At 44.1% G+C, this 23,815-nt stretch overlaps 2 protein-coding genes across 5 annotated transcripts in view; both read right to left on the reverse strand.

Moving 5' to 3' along the window:
- The window catches only part of PCYT1B (phosphate cytidylyltransferase 1B, choline), a 93,720-nt gene that overhangs the window by 53,661 nt on the left and 16,244 nt on the right, over positions 1-23,815 (reverse strand). For all 3 annotated transcript variants that reach the window (XM_054715682.1, XM_028155808.2, XM_008148384.3), the window contains exon 2: positions 9,683-9,782. In XM_054715682.1, coding sequence (XP_054571657.1) covers positions 9,683-9,782 — 100 coding nt within the window. The remainder of the gene's footprint in view (positions 1-9,682; positions 9,783-23,815) is intronic.
- Positions 1,216-2,805, reverse strand: LOC103292248 (cytokine-like nuclear factor N-PAC). Of its 2 annotated transcripts, XM_054715666.1 has the most exons (2): positions 2,494-2,805; positions 1,216-2,259 (listed from the first exon to the last, which is right to left on the reverse strand). In XM_054715666.1, the coding sequence occupies exons 1-2, from the start codon at positions 2,803-2,805 to the stop codon at positions 1,216-1,218; spliced, it is 1,356 nt and encodes a 451-aa protein (XP_054571641.1). The 2 variants fall into 2 exon arrangements, with proteins under 2 accessions (XP_054571641.1, XP_028011607.2); XM_028155806.2 differs by having other exon boundaries at positions 1,216-2,805.

Raw genomic sequence — 23,815 nt, forward strand, 5'->3', positions numbered from 1 at the left:
ACACCCAACTGCCCTCTCCTGCCAGCCTGATCACCCCCACTGCCCTTTCCTGCAGGCCTGGTCACCTCCAACTTCCCTCCCCTGCTGGCCTGGTTGCCCCCACCCCTCCCCTGCAGGCCTGGTCACCCGCAACTGCCTTCCCCTGCTGGCCTGATCGCCTACAACTGCCCTTCCCTGCCAGCCATCTTGTGGTGGCCATCTTGTGACAATGTTGCACGACGCCACCTAGGTTTTTATTATATAGGATATGCATAGCCCATGGACACAGATAATAGTGTGGTGAAGGCCTGGGGTGGGGCATGAACCAGTGGAGAAAGGGAAGAGGAGGTGGGGGACTTCTGTAATACTCTCAACAACAAAGTTTTTGTTTTTTTTTTTTTAAAGCAAGCTGCAATGTTGTGAAAGGGCCTGTAGAGAGGGCCACATGGCAAGGAACTGCAGGTGACCTCTAGGAGCTGAGGGTGACCTCTCCCTGACAACCAGCAAGAAGCTAGATCCTTGGTCTCACAGTTGCAAGGGAATAAAATCTTCCAACAATCTGAGTGAGCTCAAAAGTAGACCTATGATCAGTCAAGCCTCCAGATAAGAAGTGAGTCCTGGGTGACACCTTGAATGCAGCCTTGTGAGATCCTGGGCAGAGGGCTCAGCTTAGCCAGGCTCAGACTTCTGAGCCATGGAAATCATGACCTAGCAAACATGTATTGTTTTATTTTTTATTTTTTAACCAAGAAAAAAATGTTAACAAGAATTAAGACTGGCAAAAAAAGGAGTTCTTACCATTTGCAACAACATGGATGGAGCTGGAGAGCATTTTTCTAAGTGAAATAAGCCAGGCAGAGAAAGATAAATATCACATGCTCTCACTCATTTGTGCAATATAATGAACAACATAAACTGATGAACAAAAACAGATCCAGAAACAGAGAAATATCGATCAGAACATCAAACCTCAGAGGGAAGGTAGGGGAGGGTAGGGGTAAGGGGGAGAGATCAACCAAAGGACTTGTATGCATGCATATAGCCTAACCAATGGACACAGACAACAGGGGGGTAAGGGCATGAATGGGGAGGTTGGGGGGATAATGGGGGAACAAGGACACATGTAAAACCTTAATTAATAAAGAAATTTTTTAAAAAAGAATTAAGACTGGAGTGTGTGTGTGGGGGGGCTTAGCATACTTAGGCCCAGTACACAGTAGACATGTCCTTGTCAGACTAGTCCAGTGCCTTGGCTCTTTTGTACACCTCATTGGCTGCAGCTGCCATAGGAGTTGGATGATTGACAGCACTGCCCAGGGCAATGGCTAAGCGAAGATCCTTTTGAATGTATTTCAGGCAGAAATCAGGCTCAACGTTTCCTTGCACAATATTTTGGTACTTCTTATCCAGGTAGGTGCTAGCCAGTTGTCCTTGATTGAGGATGTCCAAGAATGTCTTCTGGGACTGGCCTGTCTCTTGGGCCAGGGTCAGCCCCTCAGCGATGGTGGCCATGAAGCTCCCCTGGACCATGTTCACAATCAGCATCATTTTGGCTGCATTGCCAACCTCACCGAGAAAAAAGGAGGTTTTCCCTATTGCCTGGAAGCAGCTGCTACAGTCCTCATATAAGTCTCTGTCTCCGGCTGCTAAGATCACCAACATCCCATCATTAGACTGCTGCTGGTTCCCTGAGACGGGGGCTTCCAGAAAGCGGCCCCCCCTGGACACAATCACCTGTGCCAGCTCCATGACTGTGTCAGCATCCATTGTTGACAAGTCCACATAGCATTTCCCAGGGCGGATCCCTTGCAGCACACCACTGGGGCCCAGCACCAGATCCTTGGCTGCCTTTGGATCTGGCACACAGGCAAAGGTGATGTCACAAGCTGAAACAACTTCAGCAGGGGTTCTTCCCAGGTAGGCCCCCTCTGTCACTGCAGTCCCGTTCCAGACAGTCACCACATGACCCGTTTTTAGCAAGTTGGAGATGATGCCACTGCCCATGAGGCCAAGGCCCAAAAATCCTATCTTTTTGTTTGTGGGTGTGATGCTGCCATTCATGGCCGTGCTGTCTGCTGCCTGGATGGAGTTGGACCCAGTATCCTCTTCGCATATTTTCAACTTCTTTGTAATTGTCTGGTAACAGGTATCTGGCTTCCCAGTTTGGCTGAGCAGGAAGTGGTGGAAATGAGGGTCTATGTCTTTAAGAGGCCCGCTCGCAGTCGGCTGCCACTCAGATGCTGCCGTGAGTCCGGCCGTCGTCCCATTCATAGTAGTAGACTCCGAATCCTTCTCTTCCTGTGGGGGCGGAGCCCGCTTCTGGGGACTCTGCTCTTGGGTTCCTTTCAGAAGGGACTTAGAGCCTCTCTCTGAAGAGCCTGATGACACCCTCTTATTTCTTTCCCTCAGTTTTTTCCTCGGCTTCCCGTCAGATAGGCGAAGCTTGCGCTTCTCGTCACTTGAGTTCAGCCTACCTTTCTCCTCACCGGAATCATGCCGATTCTCATCTTCGGCAGAACTGTGGGATGATGTCTGGTCTTTTCCTTTGTCAGTCCCGAGGAATTCTTCCACAGCCTCCACAGCTCGCTGGAATAGCTTTCCCTTGGTCTTCTTTATCATTTCTTCCTTATGTGCCTGATACGGCTTCAACTGTTCCAGTTCAATCCAGGCATGGTCCTCCATGCCAAAAAACTTCACAAAGTACCATTTCTTTCCATGAGGTTTCTCCAGCTCCTCAGGTGGATTGATAATCTTCCCCGGCCAAGGAGGATACGGGCCGAGTTGCCCCCACACCAAATCGCCCAGCTGCAGACTGACAGGCGCCATCTCACCGATCCAGACTCACTGGCCACGGCAGGGAACCTTACGTCCTCATGGTGGCGCTCCACGCTGGAGTGCGTGGATCCAGACGCACTGGCCACGGCGGCAGGGAAGCTTACGTCCATGCGGTGGCGCTGCACACTGGACTGCGTGGATCCAGACGCACTGGCCACGGCGGCAGGGAACCTTACGTCCGCGTGGTGGCGCTCCACGCTGGAGTGTGCCAGATCACGTGACGGGCCTGGCTGAACCTTAGCTCACCCTGGAGCTGCTCATTGGAATCCACCTGACCACATAACGGGGCGGCTCAACTGTGCATTGTTTTAAGCTGCCAGATCTGTGGCAATATGTTATGGGGCAATAGGAAGTGAATACAATGGCATTATACACTTTCTGCCCACCCACAGACTAGAACGTTTCTAAAACATTTCAAGTAAATTCCTGTTTGTGCTGAATGGTTAGAATAAGCATATTATATAAATGTGATGTTCAGGTAAAATGAAAGTCTGTATACCACACAATGATAAGCATGTTTAAAATAAACGTAACAAACTATACATAACACCAAAATGATACTAAATATCTGCTTGAGGATCATGGATACAAATAATGAACATGGTACAGTATTGTGAGGAAAATGTGATTGTCTCAACTTTCTGGGATCTTACATTCCAAATTTTTATAAGTTATTCAGCACTTTGAAATAAATGAAATGCTGAAGGGGGCTGTACTTAGCTCACATCTCACACCATATATAAAAATTAACTCAAAATGGATCATAGACCTAAATGTAAGAGCTATACCTAGCCCTGACCGGTTTGGCTCAGTGGATAGAGCGTCAGCCTGTGGACTGAGGGGTTCCGGGTTCGATTCTGGTCAAGGGCATGTACCTTGGTTGCGGGCACATCCCCAGTGGGGAGTGTGCAGGAGGCAGCTGATTGATGTTTCTAACTCTCTATCCCTCTCCCTTCCTCTCTGTAAAAAAATCAATAAAATATATATTTTTTAAAAAAGCTATAACTAAAAACTTCTAGAAAAAAAGGTGAAAATCTCAGTGAGTTTGGCAAAAATTTCTTAAATAGGACCCCAAACGTGTACACTATAAAGCCAAAATAAATAAATAAATTGGACCTTGTTTAAAACGTTCTTCAAAAGATATTATTACAAAAATGAAAAGGCAAGTCATAGACAGGGAGAAAATATTTGCAAAAAAATTATATATATATTAGATATAGGACTTGCATTTCACCAAAGAAAATAAATATATGGCTAGCAAATAAGCTCATGAAACGATGCTCAATATCATTTTTTAAAAACTTGACCATACCTACCAAGTATTAGTGAGGATATAGAGCAACTGGAACTCTTATACATTGCTGGTGAAAATGTAAAATGGTACAATTGTTTTTGGAAAGCCGTTTGACAATTGGTGAAAAAATTAATCATATACCTACCATATGGCCAGACAGAAGGCAGTCACCAACTGCATTACTATATCTAAATTCACCACTTTGTGGGGTGTGTTATGTATGATGTTTCCTGGTATTACTTCAGATTCAGGCAACAACAAAAGTGTGATTATTCATTTTTTATAATGACTATTAGCAACCTACATTTAAATAATGCATTAGAAGTATGTATGATTTGCAAAGCCCGTATATTTCACTTGATCTTCACATCAACTCTGAGAGGGAGGTAGGGGAGAGTGGATTTACTACCCTCATTTCATAGAAGGGCAAATGGCAGCTCAGCAAAGGTAAGCAGCTTACCCAATGTCACAGAACCAAACTATGACTAATCACCAGTAATTATGGTAACTAGTATTGTTTTTGTGTACAATTGATGTGCAAAAAAGGTGGCACAAAAATTAACCTTGTAAAATCTACTAGTTACATCTTACAAAGTTTACATAGTTTTATATAAACTTTATAATTTCCCTCTACTTATAGCCAGCAATCTTATTCTCAATAAATGATAATGATGGATGTTAGCTTTTAAAATACACTAAAGTTTTTAAAAGAGTACATTAAAGAAAAGTTAAATAAATTATAATGCAAGGGGCACATAAACGAAGCAAAATTCATTAAGGTAGATTTTGAGGAAAGAATTTGGAAACTCTACACACTGTGGAAACAGAATAATATAAATCCCATTTCTGAGAAGGAAAATAGGAAATCAGAACGGAGTTTCCCTTTTGAGAAAAATGTCAGCTTTAATGAAAAGGAACCTATGAAACAATCACTTGGACTTTTCCTTTACTGCAAGACAGGCGAGTGAGACTCTGTTTCAGGACACATACTAAACCCTGTAGATTAACAGTGCCACAGGTGGACTAGTTGAGCTAAGGTCTCAGGTGCTAATTGCACCCAGCCGGCATAGCACAGTGGTTGAGCATCAACCTGTAAACCAGGAGGTCATGGTTCGATTCCTGGTCAGGGCACATGCCTGGGAATTTCTTCCTTATGCGCCTGATACGGCTTCAACTGTTCCAATTGATACCCAGTGTAGAGTGTGCAGGAGGCAGCTGATCAATGATTCTCTCTCATCATCATTGATGTTTTTCTCTCTCTCTCTCTCTCTCTCTCTCTCTCTCTCTCCCTCTCCCTTTCTCTCTTAAAGCAATAAAAATATATTTTTTAAAAAGGTGCTGATTCCAACTGCCCTACTGTTTTTCTTGAGGTTTCATTATCCTTGTAACTTCACTGACAAGGTGCAGGAGCTCAGAGCTACGACCAGAGTTTGTCATTACTTCTTTTAGAATTTCTATGCTAGCCCCTGTTTGGGTAGACCCAAGATTGCAAAACATATTGTAGGCAATTATATTAAGTCATAAAATAGGGCTAGTGAAGGATTTCAGTTATAACTATAACCTTGAAGCACATTACGAACCCCAAGTGGGGGTCTGTTTTGTCTGTTTTTTTGGGTTTTTGTTTTGTTTTGTTTTTTTAAATATATTTTATTGATTTTTTTTTTTACAGAGAGGAAGAGCTAGGGATAGAGAGTTAGAAACATCGATGAGAGAGAAACATCGATCAGCTGCCTCCTGCATACCTCCCACTGGGGATGTGCCCGCAACCAAGGTACATGCCCTTGACCGGAACTGAACCTGGGACCTTTCAGTCCACAGGCTGATGCTCTATCCACTGAGCCAAACCGGTTAGGGCATGTTTTGTCTTTTTGATGGAATGCTCAAGAAAGTGCCACAAAAGGTAATTGCTTACGAAAAAAGTAGTCCAACAGCAAGATTAAAAAAAAAATGCTCTGAGCTTTTGTAGTGACAGCACAATGCTGCAACACATATTTAGGATGATCTCCCTGTCACTCCCTCCAGCCACGATCAACAGTTACTCTAAAGCAGAGGTTCTTGCCATGTGGTCCCAGGACAGGCAGCAGCAGCAGTTGGGAACTTGTTAGGAATGCAAATGCTTGCTCCTGACCCCAGACCTACCTCATCATAAACTGTGAAGGTGGAGCCCAGCAGACTCTTAACAAGCTTTTCAGGGGATTCAGTGTGTTGAAATGTGAGGATCACTGCTCTAATAAAGCAATGGTTCTCACAGTGAGGTCTAAGACTTACATGTGCATTTGAGAAGTAGCTTTTCAGTTCTCCAAGTCTCATTTGCCTCATCTGCAGAAAGGATGCAGTAATATCCATCCTGCACAGTTTTTGGAAAGACTGATTGAGACAGGAAAGAGCACCTGGCAGATTTAGAGTAAGCTGAACTTCCCTTTCCTTTCTCTAGAAAAGCAGGGTCCTTTTCTGCTTGGGCCTTTAACATTAGGTCACGTCTGTTCTCTTCATCACTACCTGCACTTCCAGTGCACCTTATGGATTTACCTGGGCTGTTCATTCAAAATACAGATGCTGGGGCCTCATCCCAGATTTAGGGGTGGGGAGAGAGAGCAGGAAATCCACTTCTTTACCAAACTTACCAGGTGATTCCTTGCGCCCTGGAGACTGGAAACAGCTGGTTTAGCTGCTCTGAACTACTGCCCCAAGCCACTTCTTGCCTTTCTCAAAAGAAGTAACAAAAAAAAAAAAGCGTACTAATTTGGCCCACTCTGCTCCTCACTTCACTCTCTTCAAGCTACAATAAGTCTTCACTTATCATCAATAGGTTCTGCGACTTTAAGTGCAACGATGTACAATGAAACCGATTTCACCATAGGCTAATTGATAGAAACAAGAGTTAGGTTCCTATGGCACCTCATCAATGTTATGACAAAACAACATGGAGCAAAACAACGTTATCTGAGAACCTGCTGTACTCTTAAAGAAGAGGCAGATTGTCATGGTTGAGAGATCAAGCTGGAACACAAAAAGGTTTGAGATCAAATCCCAACTTCACTATTTACCAAAGTGTGGTCCCTCAGCATCAGCATCACCTGGGAACTTGTTAGCCAGGCAAGTTCTTAGGCCACACCCCAGTTGGACTGAATCAGAAACGCTGGGGGTAAAGCCCAGACATCTGTGGTCTAACAAGCCCTCCAGGTGATGCTGATGCAAGTTCAAGTGTGAGAAGCACTGCCATTTGACTCCCTGAATAACCCTGTGCAGATTCACAGCTTTCTAAAACCATCATTTCCTCATCTGTGAAATACTGAAAGTACTAACCACATAAAGTTGTGACAATGACATGACACAATACATATAAAGAACTTAGTAAACAATAAATATCTATTGTTATTATTATTAAGAAAACTGTCCTTTATCCAATGGATTCTATTCAACTTGGGATGTTTGTTTCTGAGCCATTGTACATCACTCAAAGCTTAACTGCTAACTAGTCTGATTTCCGCTCCATCCCAACTAAATGGAATGCCATTCATTTACTGCTACATGGCTCTCTACCTCCATGTCTTCACTATTCCTGTTCCACTTGCCCAGAATGCCCTTCCATTCTCTGCCCACATTGTCCAAATCTTATCTTCTCCCCAAAAGATCAGCTGAGGTGGGCTCCCAGGTCTTGCCTGACTGCTCCAGGCCAAATGAATCTGCCTTTCATATATATATATATATATATATATATATATATATATATATATATATACATATATATATATATATATATATATATATATATATATATATTGATTTCAGAGAGGAATAGAAATATCAATGATGAGAGAAAATCATTGATGGGCTGCCTCCTGCATGCCCCTACTGGGGATTGAGCTCAAAACCCAGGAATGTACCCTGACCAGGAATCAACCATGACCTCCTGGTTCATAGATTGACACCCAACCACTGAGCCACACTAGCCGGGCTAATCTGCCTTTCTTAAAACTGTCCATTTTCATCTGTGTTGCAGGATTTAACCCCTAAGCAATCAATTTTCAACCTTTTTCATCTCATGGCACACAGAAACTAATTACTGTAATTCTGCGGCATACCAAAAAATATATTGTTTGCCAATCTGACAAAAAAATAGGTATAATTTTGATTCATTCACACTGGATAGTTATTGTTTTGTTGCCTGTTGTCATTTTTTAATTTGGCAATCTAAGGGACAAGAGGTCAGTGCCCCGTCTCAATAGTCAAGTACTACACGTTTTAAAAATTCTTATAGCACACCAGTGTGCCATGACATGCTGCTTGAAAATTCCTACCCTGAACACATGCATGCATGCTACTGGTGGGTTTTATTTCTGATTGTCTTGTCCCTTTATAATGAAGCTCTTAGGCCCTAGCCAGTTTGGCTCAGTGGATAGAGTGTCGGCCTGCAGACTAAAGGGTCCTGGGTTCGATTCTGGTCAAGGGCACATACCTTGGTTGCAGGTTCCTCCCTGGCCCAGGCCCTGGTTGGGGCTTGTGCGGGAGGCAACCAATCGATGTGTTTCTCTCACATCGATGTTTCTCTCTCTTTCCCCTCTCTTCCAATCTCCCTAAAAAAATCAATGAAAAAATATCCTCGGGTGAGGATTAACACAAATATCTATATATATAAAAGCCTAAGCGACCGTATGACTGGTCGACCAAACAACTGGTCGCTATGATATGCACTGACCACCGGGGGGCAGACGCTCAATGCAGGAACTGCCCCCTGGTGGTCAGTGCGCTCCCACAGCCAACCTCCCATGGCTGGCCAACCTCCTGCAGTACCTCCCCCTGGCTGGGTGGCCCTGGTTGGGACTGGGCGAGATGGCCCCGATTGGCCCCAATTGCCGGCCAGGCTGAGGGACCCCACCTGCGCACGAATTCGTGCACCGGGCCTCTAACATATAATGAAGCTCTTAGGAAATAGAGACAGTACCTTATAGTTCTTTCTCAATCTCTTCCCTATCCAGCTCTGGTATATACTAAAGGAGTGACCAAAGTCCTAGAGCAGTTTAAGGCACAGGCTTTCATTTAAGGCACACTTGGAGAAAACTTCTTTAAAACGCAGACTTTAAAAAATGGTAATAATTACAGTAGCTTAGGTTTGTTTAAACTTCACAGTTTAAAAAAATGCTTTGGTGTTTTTATTTTTTTTTTTTTAAATTTCTTTATTGATTAAGGTATTACATATTTGTCCTCATCCCCCTATTTGCTTTGGTATTTTTAACCGAGCCTTGTTGTCACAGAAACCTTGGGAAGCGGGTATCCTTGTCCCTGTTCACACATGAGGAAACCATTCAGATCATTCTTGTGACTAGCCCAGGCTGTAGGACTAACAAATGGTAGAGCTGAGGCTCACACCACATCTCACTGTCTTTTTTTTTTTTTCTCCCCTTGGCTACTTGGATTTGTTGAGTTTGTTACTGGTGCTGTTATCCCTGTGCTGTGCCACCATCTCTAAATTCAACTCTCTGAAAGCGAGTGCTGCTCAAATCATGACGGGCCTTTCTGCTCCTTTGGATGTCAAGACAGGGCCCATTGGGAGAAGAAGAAGTACAGCCTCACCTGGTGTTCCTAGGCGGGCCTGAGCAATGGTCAGTTTTTCGTGGGGTGCTTGGCACTGGCAGCTGACTTCGTCTGCAAATGGGGCAGGAGCAGTCAGAGTCTAAAAGGGAAAAAGAGAAAGGGAACACAGTCTAATAAAACTTTCCTTGGGCACTCACTTCCCCTGAAGTTTTATATTTATGTTGGCTACACAGGTATGATCAAGAAGTAGAATCTATCAGCGGAGTCTTTCAGAGAAATACGGTACTGTTAGAAATAAAAACAGGGACATTGTCACTGCCTCAGAAATAATAACTCTCCAGTGTCTGCCATATGCCAGGTACCAGATGAGGTACTCTGCATATGCTAATTCTTCCAGGCCTCACAACAAACAGCCTGCGATGGCTAGATCCTGCTATCCTTCTACAGCAAAGGAAAACACCATCTCCATTTCACAGAAAAGGAAACTGAGGCTCAGCAGCATTAAGAAATATGCTAAGTCATGCCCTTGGAAAGTCACAGTGCTCAGCTCTGATCATTTCACAACCAGCGTTAAGACTTACCCACACCCTGGGGTACTCAGCTGGGAGGAATGCCATACTCAGTAGTGTGGCAGACCATCTGTATTTCGCACACACCAGCCTGGCCAATCACGAACTCTGGCGTCTCTTCCGTGCAAAGGCCAAAGACGTTATCTGTTCCCTGGGAGGGCCTGAAAGCACAGCATTTCTGGCGGGCTGCAGATAAATTGCTCCTGTGGTAGCTCCAACGGCCACCAACGGCTGGAGGCCCCGCCCCAGGCAGCTGGGGCTAAGGCTCTGGGGAGAGCTGTGAGGGAGATGTAGTCACTTGGACGCCTGCCCAGGAAGTGGCTCTGCATTTTTTAGTCCGCGTCTTAAAATGAAAACCTCACTCTCTCCAGACAGAGGAAGACAAAGCGAGGGGTGTTTTTGTAAACAGGGCAAATGCAATCCAGAGCCGTCTATTTGCAGTCTCTGAACCATGTCATTATCATGGTCATCACTACACCTGCTTTGCTATTTTTAAAGCCGAAGTCACTGTAAATATTACTCGTGTTGTTGCATAGATTGTTTCTTAGATCTAGGCACAGGTGCTCCTCACCCTGATAAGACTCAACTGAATCACGATCCATGCATTTGAAGAGAGACTGTGACCCACTTCTGCCATTCATTTCTTCATTCACTTGTTCATTCATTTACTCACATGCTCATTCAAATATATGTCAAGCACTATCTTAGAACTGGGGATACAAATAGGGATGAGACCAGTCCCCGTCCTGGAGGAGTCTCTGTTCTCTGTACTGCCAAGAACCCATCCTGCCCCGTTCCCACCCCTCCTCCTCATTGTAGCACCTTCCGCCCTGGAAACTGGAGTCCTGCCCTAGAGTTGCCTGGAGACCTCCCAATTGCCTGAGACTCTTAACCCCCACCATCCCGTTCAGGGCTCTGAAAGCAGACCAAGATTTGGGACATGGACTCAGGAAACTTTAATTCGTTACTAGTTCTTTTTCAGATACATTAAGGTGAACACGTGGGCCATGCTGGGCCAGGGCAGCATATGTAATATGCCAAAGGGGTACAGTGACCAGAGAAGAGGCTCCATAGCCACAAATCTGGGGTTGAAATCCCCTTTCCAGCACTTACAGGCTGTGTATTCTAATTTGGCTCTCCTAGTTGAAAGAAACTGACACTCACTAAAGTTAGCTCAAGAGATGAAGGATTCTTTAAGGGCTACCCTGGCATAGAAATGGTGCAGCGAGGATAGGGGCAGCACCTGGTCCCAGAGAGCTGTGCACCGACCTGGCATGTGATTCTTTCTGTCCCACACCCATTCACCCCATATCCTTCCATTATGTTCAAGTCTCTGCTTGCCTTCTGCTCCCCGATAAACTTCGGTTTGAATGGGGCCCATCATGGCCTCCTCAACTTCCCTTCCCAACACTCATTCAGCAGCTTCTGATTGAGCCTTTCAGCCCCAGCTCCTGCTCCTACCAACTTACTGCTTCTTTCCATGGTTCCCAATTCACATTCCTAAGGGAGAATCAGACTGGCCAAGTTCATGAATTCAAACCAGGCCCCAACCAGAATTAGCCTGCATTGAATCAGGTGCCCACCATCTATGGCTGGTGAGGGGAGGAGGAGTGGTGAGGGAGGTCATGGGTTGCCTGTCATTGCCCCTATAGCAGGCGCTGTTGTTGGGGCCAGAAATATATTTGACCTTGTGTGCTCTTAAAAGGAAGTTCGTTTACTTAGCTGAATCTCAGTTTCACCTATAAAATGGACACCAATTTTGCAGGTTGATGCAGAAAATAGAGATAAATGATGTCAAGTACCTGGTACTCAATAAATTGTGGCAATTATTATTACTGCTATTAGTATTCATTCTTATACATAACTAGAGGCCCGGTGCATGAAAATTCATGCACTGGAGGGGGGGGGTCCCTCAGCCTGGCCCCCTCTCACAGTCTGGGAGCCCTCAGGGGCGGGAGGCAACCTGGTGATCAGGGGAAGGCGACACCCCCATCACACCTCTGCTGCTGCCACTGCCAGCAGCACAAGCCTCGACCAGCCCTGGTTACCTGAGCCTCAGGCGGCCCTAGGTGGCTGGGGGGCTGAAGGTGGGTCTGGCCACACCACACACCTGCCACCCCCCCCCCAGTGGGGCTGAAAGGACTGAGGGACTCTGGCGGGGCTGAGGGGACTGGGCGCCACCATCTTGTGGCTATGGGAGCTACCATCTTTGTGACAGCGTGATGGTCAATTTGCATATTCCCTCTTTATTAGATAGGTTAATTTATAATACTTTATATTATGACATAATAATAGATAATATAGTTCCCTATAAAAACAAGCAAATTGACTATGAACTTCTAGGACACAGCCCAAATAGGTAAATGGGTTAGCAAATGGGGTTCTTACATTAATGATTCATTACCCTTTAATATATGTGGACAGTGAATTGTTTTCACATGAACTAAAATAAATTATTATTTCGGGATATTTTATGTGCTAGTCTCAAAGCTCATTAAAGAGATAAGGTGTTGTCATTTTCCAAGAAAGATGTATTCTAGAGGGTGTGAAATGTGGTAATTAAAGCAGAGCTAAAGAAAGTTGTAAAGCAACAATAGTACTCAAAGATGAAGAAAAGGTTTATATGCACTGTGCATTCTGTTCTTAATTATTGTGGCCTCAAAGTAGGAAAAAGGGAGAAGCAAAGAGATGGAAAGCAGAGAGAGTTCATAAGAGTGTGCTTGTATGTGGATGTGTGCACATGTACATGTGTGCTTATGAGCACCTGAGCATCTTTTTTTAAAAATATTTTTTAAAAGATTTTTTTACAGAGAGGAAGGTAGAGTGATAGAAACATCGATGAGAGAGAAACATCGATTCAGCTGCCTCCTGCACACTCCCCACTGGAGATGTGCCCGCAACCAAGGTACATGCCCTTGACCAGAATCGAACCTGGGACCCTTCAGTCTGCAGGCCAACGTTCTATCCACTGAGCCAAACCGGTTAGGCCAGCACCTGGGCATCTTTAACAGCAGTTGACATGAAGAAGGTGTGTTTCTTGTTATGTTCCAGGCACTGTACTTGGAATGGGGAGAATGCAAAAATAAATGAGCCACAGCCTTGCTCTCCATACCACCACCTTCCTGGGTTGAAAGTCAAGGTCTGCATTCGCAAAGACCTTGGTTAAGGGCCAGCTACCATCAACCAGCCCTGTGAGCTGATGCCGTATATTGTTAGTCTGAACACCCCAGAACTACTCCTTCTCTGAGCCAGAACAAATCACTTACCAGGAATTCTATACGGCTCAGGTTCTGTCTCCTCCTACAAGGGGCAGACCAACCTCGGGACAATGGGATTAGGATAGCCAGAGGCTTCAGAGAGGTCCATCCTGGCCTCCAGGCTCTATACCAGCCAGCAGGGGACCCAGGCCCCCATCTATTCCTCACCATTTCCCAGAGCTGGGATGGTTTCAGAGACCCTCTGGGGTAGGCATAAAACTGGGGCCCAGTAACATAACAGCTAAACCTTTGAGTGCCTGCTTAGTGTCATGCATATCCTTTTATATGCTAAGCAGTTTAACCAGATTAGCTAATTTCGTTTGTGCCACAACTGGATGAGGCAGGTTCTATCTCCACGCAACAGTACAGGACCTGTCTTCAAAAGTGACACCAGTGGCAGCAAGAAGCAACAGCAGTGGCAGATGCCTCAGACTCCGTTATCTTTTTGGCTCCCTTTGAACTGAGGACACTTTCAGGGTTCTTAGACAATTAGGATGGAGGGGCCTCGAAAAGGAGAGACTGGACTTCTTGTAATTAGAGAAGAGGGGGCAAATATTAATTGAAAAAAAGAAAAGCATGTGACCATATTTTTACCCAGACTTAGTGAAGTAAGTTAGATGACTTACATATAGTTACTGGCAAGCATCAGCTCAGAGTTCAAATCACCAGATCACATTGTCAAGTGTTTACTAGCACATTCTCTGTGTTTCATATGATCTAGATTGTTTGGAGGGTGAATAAACAGAGGAGATAAGTCAGAAAGGAAGGAACGGAATTGGCTTTGGGGCAGCACCCTCAAAGGTGAAGGGTGGCCGCTTTAGAATGGGAGAAAGTATTCGTTTGAAAAGGCATATTTAATTTAATTTAATTTAGCCCTAACTGGTTTGGCTCAGTGGATAGAGTGTCAACCTGCGGACTGAAAGGTCCCAGGTTCGATTCCAGTCAAGGGCACGTACCTTGGTTGCGGGCACATCCCCAGTAGGGAGTGTGCAGGAGGTAGCTGATCGATGTTTCTCTCTAATCGATGTTTCTAGCTCTCTATCCCTCTCTCTTCCTCTCTGTAAAAAAAAAAAACAATAAAATATATTTTAAAACAAATAAATAAATCATGTAATTTAATTAATATAAAATTATTATTTGGGAAAGAAACCCTACCCTATTTAACATATAAGTCAAACAAATTAAGCCTCTGGGCAGGTAGAGATCATCATAGGATAAACTATGGGCCACTAGGAAGCCATATTCCAAATTCAGGGTTGGGGAGGCACATGACATTTTTATGTTTGGCAGAAAAGAGCGAGGATTTTAAAGGGTTAAGAAGCCCTGGCCCAGCGCCCTGGACCTCACATGTGCAGGGGCCTTGCCAGACCACGGTCGTGGAGCTAGACTGTAATATAACTGCTCTCTACCTAATTTAAGATACCCAGTCATTGCATGTGAATATGTTACCTATTTGTCCTGCAAGGTTTGGTTATGTAAACGGCACCACAGTAACATACCAAAGCCATATTCCCATCAAGCTTTTTAAAGGGGAAGACATTAGATATTTGGCATTTCATTGGCAGAGTGTGTTTAATTGGACGTTGTCAAATAGTAAAACAAAAGCTTTAGGCACTATATAAAATGTACAATGCAAACATTACCTGAGTACAAAAAATGGTCAGTAGAATCTGTACTTATGCAATGTGCATCACTGACTGACAACTGGACCAATCAGACAGCAAGCTAATCATCCAATCAGAACTTAGCAGAGTCCTGCTGATGGTGATGGCCAACCACAGAATTGCTTGTTTAAGCTAAGCTATTCTTAACTACAGTGAGGCAATCCAGTCAGATATAGTCCTGAGTTCAAATCCTAGCTTCATTATTTAATATCCATTTGATTTTTGATTTTTTTAAATATATTTTATTGATTTTCTACAGAGAGGAAGGGAGAAGGATAGAGAGTTAGAAACATTGATGAGAGAGAAACATCAATCAGCTGCCTCCCGCACACCTCCTACTGGGGATGTGCCCGCAACCAAGGTACATGTCCTTGACCGGAATCGAACCTGGGACCTTTCAGTCTGTAGGCTGATGCTCTATCCACTGAGCCAAACCGGCCAGGGCTCCATTTGATTTTTTAAATTGGATTTTTAAGAAAAGTGTTGGTTCTTAACCCCTGTAATCTGTAATCTCTAGTATCCTCATCTATAAAAGGGGGGAGGGGATAATAAAATGATCTACCTCGTAAAGCTGTTGTGAGGAGTAAATAAAATGATGTCTGTGTGATTAATATCTTCCTTTTGCCTCTCTAGAATCCATTCTCTTCCTACCCTTCTCTACTCTTCTCTGTGTGGGCTGCACCAATGGAGTCTGTTGCCTTTCTACTTCCAGTTGGGTCAGGTCCATGGAAAGCATGCAAACTGCTGGAGGGCAGGACAAGAATGAGCTCAGGGTATTTGTCTCCCTGGCTTCCTACCTGCTAGGACGCTGTATGTTGGTTCTGTTCTTTTACTGAAATTCACGGCTTTCATGAGGGGGCCCTCTTTCCAGAGCACTCTACAAAGTTCTGGTAATCAAAATCTCCCCTTGCCCCTTCACACCCTCTGAGGTTTCCTGAAACCCTGCCCATGCCTTTGAAATCGTCTCTTTATTAGACTTTCTTCAAATTTCCTCTTTAGAGTGAGCCCTCTGTCTTGGCAGGGCCTTGACCGATAGACTGTATGTAACAGTATGATGCTAGGCTCAATAAATGTTAACTAGCAAATGTTGAAAAGACATGTTCGAAGTGCAGAGATCAAGTGAATTACCTGTAGTTAATAATCGTAACTATCTCAATAATGCCTTCCAGTAGGACAGAAGTTTATGACGACAGAACATTTTAATCAGAAGATGCATAAAGAGACACGAGCAGGACCTCAGAAAGACTCTACCTCCCCAGGTAGGCCTTCTGCCTCAGGACTCACCAGAAATTACAAAAAGACATTACAAAATCTCATCCTCAGTCTCGTGCTATTAGGATTGCACTTACCCACCTCTGAACATCGTTTTTAAAGCCTGATTTTATTTGGGATCAGAATATTTTCATCTTTTGGAGAGAGATGGGGAAAAAGCAGATCTTATAGTTGGCCATAGGCTAACAATGAACCACTGGATTCTTAGACATTGTAATATTTATAGCCAGTCTCCCCCAATGACTATAGAAGCACCAAGAAAACAGGGACTTGGTCTGTCCTATTCATTGCTATATCCATACTTCCTAGGGCAGTACCTGGCATATAGAAGGTCCTCAATAAACATTTGTTCAATGGGGGGAAATTTAAAGTCACTGGAAAGAGAATTATTATTGACAAAGAAAGGAACTGGAGAATGATAATGGATAAAGATTATACTCAAATAAATACACCGATCAATTTTTCTTATCATCATCATCATATCTATATATATAAAACCCTAATATGCAAATAGACCGAACGTGGGACAACTGAAAAATTGAACAACTGGTCGCTATGATGTGTGCTGACCACCAGGGAGGACACAGGGAACATGGTGGGCATCGGCAACAGGCGGCAGAGCACGGAACATGGCAGACATTGGCCACGGCACGGTGGTGAGCAGGTGAGCAGGGGCGCCAGACCAAGGCGGGCACTGGTCACTATCATTGGGGCAAGCCTCTAGTGGTTACTGAAAATTCTTTGCTCCCATGCGCCGTGGTCCTGCCTGGCACTCGCACCTGCTGCCAGTGCCGGCCCCACTCACACTCGCTGCCCATGCCAGAGCCACCGCTTGCACCCACTGCCAGTGCCCGGCTCCAGCCCCAATTGCTCAGATCTGTCAGCAGGTGCAAGAGGTGGCTGCCAGCCCCGATCGCCCCTCAGGGTTTCTCCATCTCCCCCTGCTCCTGAGGGGCGATCTGGGCTGGCAGCTGCCTCTCGCATCTGCTGCCCGTGCCAGAACCACTGCTTGCACCCACTGCCAGCGCCAGCACAGCTCACACCCACAGCCAGCACCAGAGCCACCGCTCGCACCCACTGCCAGCACTTGGTGCCTATCCCAATTGCCCCTGAGGGCTTCTCCACCTCCCCCTGCTCCTAAGGGGTGATTGGGGCAGCAGCCGCCGCTTGCACCCGCTGACAGTGCTGGCCCCAATAGCTCTGTGCTGTCAGTGGGTGTGAGTGAGGCTGGTGCCATCAGCACATGGGAGCAGCAGTGGCAGGACCGGGGGCCACGGCAGGCGGGGCTGGGCAGGGGCGGGGAGGATGGACCAAGACCCGCCCCTGTGCCCACCTCAGCCTCACGGCCCACAGTTCCATTCAAAGTGCATGAATTCGTGCACTGGGCCCCTAGTAAATGATAAAAACTAGGGAAAATAAAGAGAAGATAGCAAAATTCAACAAGAATGCCACTTCCTAAATACAGCCATTGTTAATACTTCTTCTATTTCTTTTCAGGCTTTCTGATATGTTATATATACATATTAACAACGTTGGAATCTTACTACTGCATAGAGAGTTGTTTTCACTTAATATATCATGATTACTTTATCATGTCATTTAAATATTCTTCAGCCTTACCATTTTTCCTACTGAACAGACCATTTTTGGGGGCAGATTCAGGTTCACAACAAAATGAGCAGAAGGTACAGATATTTCCCTACAACTCTCACTAATTTTGTAAAAACAGTCCACTGAATAGAAAATCCATAATTGATTTAAATATTTATTTGTTGTTTGATATTAAGTTGTTTATGTTTTACTAATATAAATAACATTCTAAACATAATGCTAAACCTCTGACCACTATTTCCTTAGGATAGATGCCTAAGAGCTGAATTACTTAGATCAGGGGTGTGAACATTTTAAAGATAAATATTTGAAGAACATTTTAACATATATTGGTAAATTACCTTCTACAAAAGCTGCATCATTTATAGTCACATTACAATGTATAAAAGCACCTTTCTTGCTGCCATCTCAGTGGCTTTGAGTATTGTTGTTGCCAATTTTATAGACCAAAAAATGGTATCCCGCTGTTTCAATATGCATTATTTTGATTACCAGAAAGATTGAACATTTTCCCAATGTTTATGAGTCATTTGTGTTTTCTTCTGAGACTAAGATGTCCTTTGCTCATTTTTCTATTGTTGAGAACAAGTGTTTTGAAGGTGGTTAAAAGCAAAGCAATAGCACAGTTAAAAAATTATCTTAAATAGCTTTTTTAAAGTGTATTTTCCAACTTTACCTAGAGTCCCTTCATAAGAAATTCATTTTTTTAAACCAATGTGTGAACAGCTGCATCTATGTCAGGTGAGCAGTTACTGCCCTTCCGGGACCAGAATTTGTATTAGGTCCTAGGGATACAGGCCTTCTTTTTTTTTAAATATATTTTATTGATTTTTTTACAGAGAGGAAGGGAGAGGGATAGAGAGTTAGAAACATCGATGAGAGAGAAACATCGATCAGCTGCCTCCTGCACACCTCCCTACTGGGGATGTGCCCGCAACCGAGGTACATGCCCTTGACTGGAATCGAACCTGGGACCTTTCAGTCCGCAGGCCGACGCTCTATCCACTGAGCCAAACCGGTCAGGGCGATACAGGCCTTCTTAAAACACTGACCACCCATAAGCCATAACCCCCTCTTCCCAATGTGGCCGCCTTCCAAAGGATTTCAAGTAACTGGAAGAGTCTCAGTACTATAAATAACACCACAGTTCACTGATTCTAAAAGCTACATTTCCCCCCACACTTTAACATCTCTGAGACCTGGGGGAGTGGGGGAGCCTTACAAGAAATGCTGTCTTAAAATCAGTGCTGGCAATTTTCTGACATTTAACACCTCTAAAATGGAAGTTCATCTTATAACTAATGGCATCTTAGATTCATGAAATGCATACATGCTATTAACAATAGAAAATGATCCTTACCTAGAAATAAAAAATCCAGACCCAAAATCAAGTTTTTCTTCAGCAAAAGGAGTTTGTTTATAATGAACATCAGTAACAACCTTATATCTTATTCATATCCCATCTCTTTCCCCAAAGTACTTGAGATGACTTTAAAAAAAAAATAAAATTGGAAAACTTAAAATAATAGTCTCAAGATATGGGGGTCAGGGGTGAAATGAGCACACAGAACGGCCTATCACAGTCCTCCACATTTTGGAAAGGTTGGCTGTAGGCTCCCAGCAGTCAAAGCAAAGAGGAAGACAAAGTTAATATTGTCCTTAAGCAAAAAAACAAAGCAGCTATTAAGGAGAAGCACAGAATCTCCTGATGTGAATTTTATCGAAATTCCTCCCATGGTGCCTCCATCAGGGGCAGGCGGAGTGATGTGTAGTGATGTGCGGTGATACTCAACAACAAATCAAACAACATGCTCCATAACAGCCCCGGATAAAGACAATCCCGTTTGTCATGTTTATCTCGGTCGTGCCCTCCACGCAAAGCTGAGCCCCAAAACCAAAAAGCAGTTCAGTAACGCATTTCCACCAGGAGCCAAACATGCAGTTTCACAATGCAGTTCTCTCCCTCACAGCTAGATCCAAGGGCAAGATTTAGAATACTGAGACCAGGGTTTTCTAATGTGGGATAGGCAGACAATCCGTTAGAGAGCAACACTTAGATTTCTTTGTCATGTTAAAAAAACACACACACACAAAAAAAAACAACAAGAAAGGAAGCATTACTACCACCTAATCCTAACATACAGATTCACACTGGTGCCCCATCTCTGTCAACATAAAGTCTACGAGGTGTCCTCAAGGAAGAAGGCAAGATGTAAGATAGAGCCGAAACCGGTTTGGCTCAGTGGATAGAACATCGGTCTGCGGACTGGAGGGTCCCAGGTTCGGTTCCGGTCAGGGGCATGTACATTGGTTGCGGGCGCTTCCCCCGTGGGGGATGTGCAGGAGGCAACTGGTCGATGTCTCTCTCTCATCGATGTTTCTAGCTCTCTATCCCTCTCCCTTCCTCTCTGTGAAAAATCAATAAAATATATTTTAAAAAAAAAAAGCAAAACTTTAAAAAAAAAAAAAAGAAGATGTAAGATAGAGAAGGAGGGCCTGGGTCCCCTGACATTTTCATTTAGTTTCATTCAGCTTATTGCAATAGAATGCAGTCAGATCTGGGTCTGAATAACTACATTTGTAGATGTCTATCTACTTGTATTATCTACTAAACCAGTACTCACAAGATCAGCAGGCGGCTTAAAACAGTTCCTGCAATGAAATAGGAAAGCAAAGATAACACGGGAACAGGCGAACACCAGGAATGTGATAGAGAGGACCCTTCTTCAACATCCTGTATGAGTTCTGCATCTGCCACAGTACCAGCTGTGAAAAATGATGATCTAATCGGAGCTGACAAGAAACCCTGGCCGGGTAGCTCAATTGGTTAGAATGTTGTTCCGATATGCCAAGGTGCGGGTTCGATCCCCGTATAAGAATCAACCAATGAATGCATATGTAAGTGGAACAAATCAATGTGTATTTTCTCTCTGTGTGTGTGTTCCTCTGTGTCTCTCTTTCAAATCAATAAATTAACAAGTTAAAAAAAAAAAAGACAGCTGAATTGAAAATTACTACAAAGAAGACTATATTTGAAATATATGCTACCATTAGCATTAAACCTCACCTAGAGCATACACTGAGTGGCCAGATTATTATGCGTTCAGAGATCATAATAATCTGGCCACTCAGTGTATATTGGACCTTGAGAGGTTAGCTCAGTGGTCGGCAAACTCATTAGTCAATAGAGCCAAATATCAACAGTACAACGATTGAAATTTCTGTTGAAAGCCAAATTTTTTAAACTTAAATTTCTTCTAACGCCACTTCTTCAAAATAGACTCGCCCAGGCCGTGGTATTTTGTGGAAGAGCCACACTCAAGGAGCCAAAGAGCCGCATGTGGCTCGCGAGCCGCGGTTTGCCGACCACTGGGGTAGCTAATCATGGCATGAAACTATTGTAATTACCGTGATACTTAAAAAGAAAGCACCCCAAACGTAAAGACAAGCCTCTATGGTTTTTTCAGCAAGGTTTCAAGACATGTGATACTCAATCCCATAGTTCGCAAAATACTGTTACATGTAATGATAAATGTGTAGAAGCCTTTTTCGAGTCATGCCACAGTAAAACTGGCTGCTCCAATATGTAGAAAATTTGATGTCAAGCTAAAATGCATTCCTTTGTCAGCAGATATATTTAGAAGACATATAGATAACATTGCTGAAGATGGGAAGAAACAAGAATTAGGATAAATTATGCAGTGTGGGAGGTTTGCTATACAGTTGGATGGAAGCACAGATAATTCTAACATGTCTCAGCTTGAGGTATTTGCTAGATGCTATTTCAATAATAAAACCTTCTTTTCTGAGCCACCAAAGAAGAAAGATTTTCCAAAGAAAGATGGTCCAAAGAAGATTGACTCTGCAAAATAGTTTCTTTAATAAAAACTACTTTACAGAAACATTGTACGTCTAACTACCAGTAAGGTGATTGCTTTGCTCTTGGACCTGGATCCCCTACCTACTTGAGAAATACCTGTCTTCATGACCCTTCTACTATTGGCTCTCTAAGTGTCACTCCTAGGGGTTCCATCCTGGAAGATTGTAGATTAATTTAACCAGATCTCATAAAGAGATAGGCAAGTATAGGGAAGGTTCTAATAAATAGCTTTAATTACAGCTCTTCTATTCTTCTTCCCTTTAAAAACCTGATAGGATGTCTTGGGACAAACTATTTTCTAGAATTTGCCCTATAGCAGGATTATCCTGGTCCACTCTTGCTAGCTAACCAATTCCATCCACTTCCTTCTGAGTCTAGAGCAGTGGTTCCCAACCTTTTTTTGGCCATGCCCTACCTAAGCATCTCTAAAATCCCGATGCCTCCCCGCCACCTGTGACATATAATTCTTATTATTTAAAAAGTGAACTCTCTATTCACATGGAGGAAGCCTAAAAGGCCATTCACTTGGTCTAAACAAGCTTCCAAAGAGCATGGCATCCATGAAAGAGAAAAACAAAAGAACTAAAGGACAGTTGAAGTACTGAGGAAGAAATCACTAAGAAATTGTTAAAATAATAATATCCTATCTAATAAAGAGGGAATGTGCTAATTGACCCTCACGCCATCGCAAAGATTGTGGCGCCCACAGCCAATAAGGAGGGAATATGCTAATTGACTGCCACGCCCTCAAAGAAGGTGGCGCCCACAGCCACAAGATGGCAGTGCCCAGTCCCCTCAGCCCCACCGGGGTGGCAGGCGTGCGGCAAGGCTGGGCCCTCCCCCAGGCAGGCCTGGCCACTCTGTGTGCCTGCCTCCAGAGTCTCCCAGTCCTCTCAGCCCCCCAGCTGCCCAGGGCCACCTGAGGCTCATGCTGCCTGCAGTGGCAGCAGCAGAGGTGTGATGGGGCATCACCTTCCCCTGATCGCTGGGTCGCCTCCCGCCCCTGAGGGCTCCTGGACTGTGAGGCTGGGCTGAGTGACCCCGCTCCAGTGCATGAATTTTCATGAACCGGGCCTCTAGTGAAGTGATATGAAAAAATAGCAAATAAAGTTTCAAAGCATATAATAGAGAACTGAAATACATAAATATGTCACAATACGTATTTATATACTGTATATGAGGCCCCTAGAACCATAAGATGCAAAAAATTCACTATTGATAACTCATTCTCAAGTTGCTTCCCTTAAAAATTAAATTGTACCCCTGTGGGGCATGTGCCCCATTTGGGAACCACTGGTCTAGACACTGACTTCCAGGCCAGGCCGCTGTTAGAAAAAGCCTATAGTCTGGGCACCATGAATTTTAATTCACAGATTACCTGATTAGGGCTTGACTGGTCCTAGAAATAAGGCAAGTTTAGTTCAGGGTCTCACATAAGCTCTCGTTGGGGCTGGATATATTGACCCCTGGAAGGCCTGAGCACATTAAAGCTCTGTTAGTGGCCAAGAGCTATAATTTTAGGTAGGATCTGACACCATTTCTTAGTGTTACCTATCACCATGGTCGGCAAACTGCGGCTCGCGAGCCACATGCGGCTCTTTGGCCCCTTGCGTGTGGCTCTTCCACAAAATACCACTGGCCTGGGCGAGTCTATTTTGAAGAAGTGGCGTTAGAAGAAGTTTAAGTTTTAAAAATTTGGCTCTCAAAAGAAATGTCAATCATTGTACTGTTGATATTTGGCTCTGTTGATTAATGAGTTTGCCGACCACTGTACTAGAGCATAACATATAGAAACCTGCACATATCCTAAGTGTGTGGCTCAATGAACTTTCACAGGCTAAACACACACAGCAGCCAGATCAAGTAACCAACCACTGCCAGCCTCCATCTTGTGCTCCTTCCCCTACCCGGACTCCTAA

The sequence above is a fragment of the Eptesicus fuscus genome, chromosome 1, assembly GCF_027574615.1.
Source record: "Eptesicus fuscus isolate TK198812 chromosome 1, DD_ASM_mEF_20220401, whole genome shotgun sequence".
NCBI classification, from domain to species: domain Eukaryota; kingdom Metazoa; phylum Chordata; class Mammalia; order Chiroptera; family Vespertilionidae; genus Eptesicus; species Eptesicus fuscus.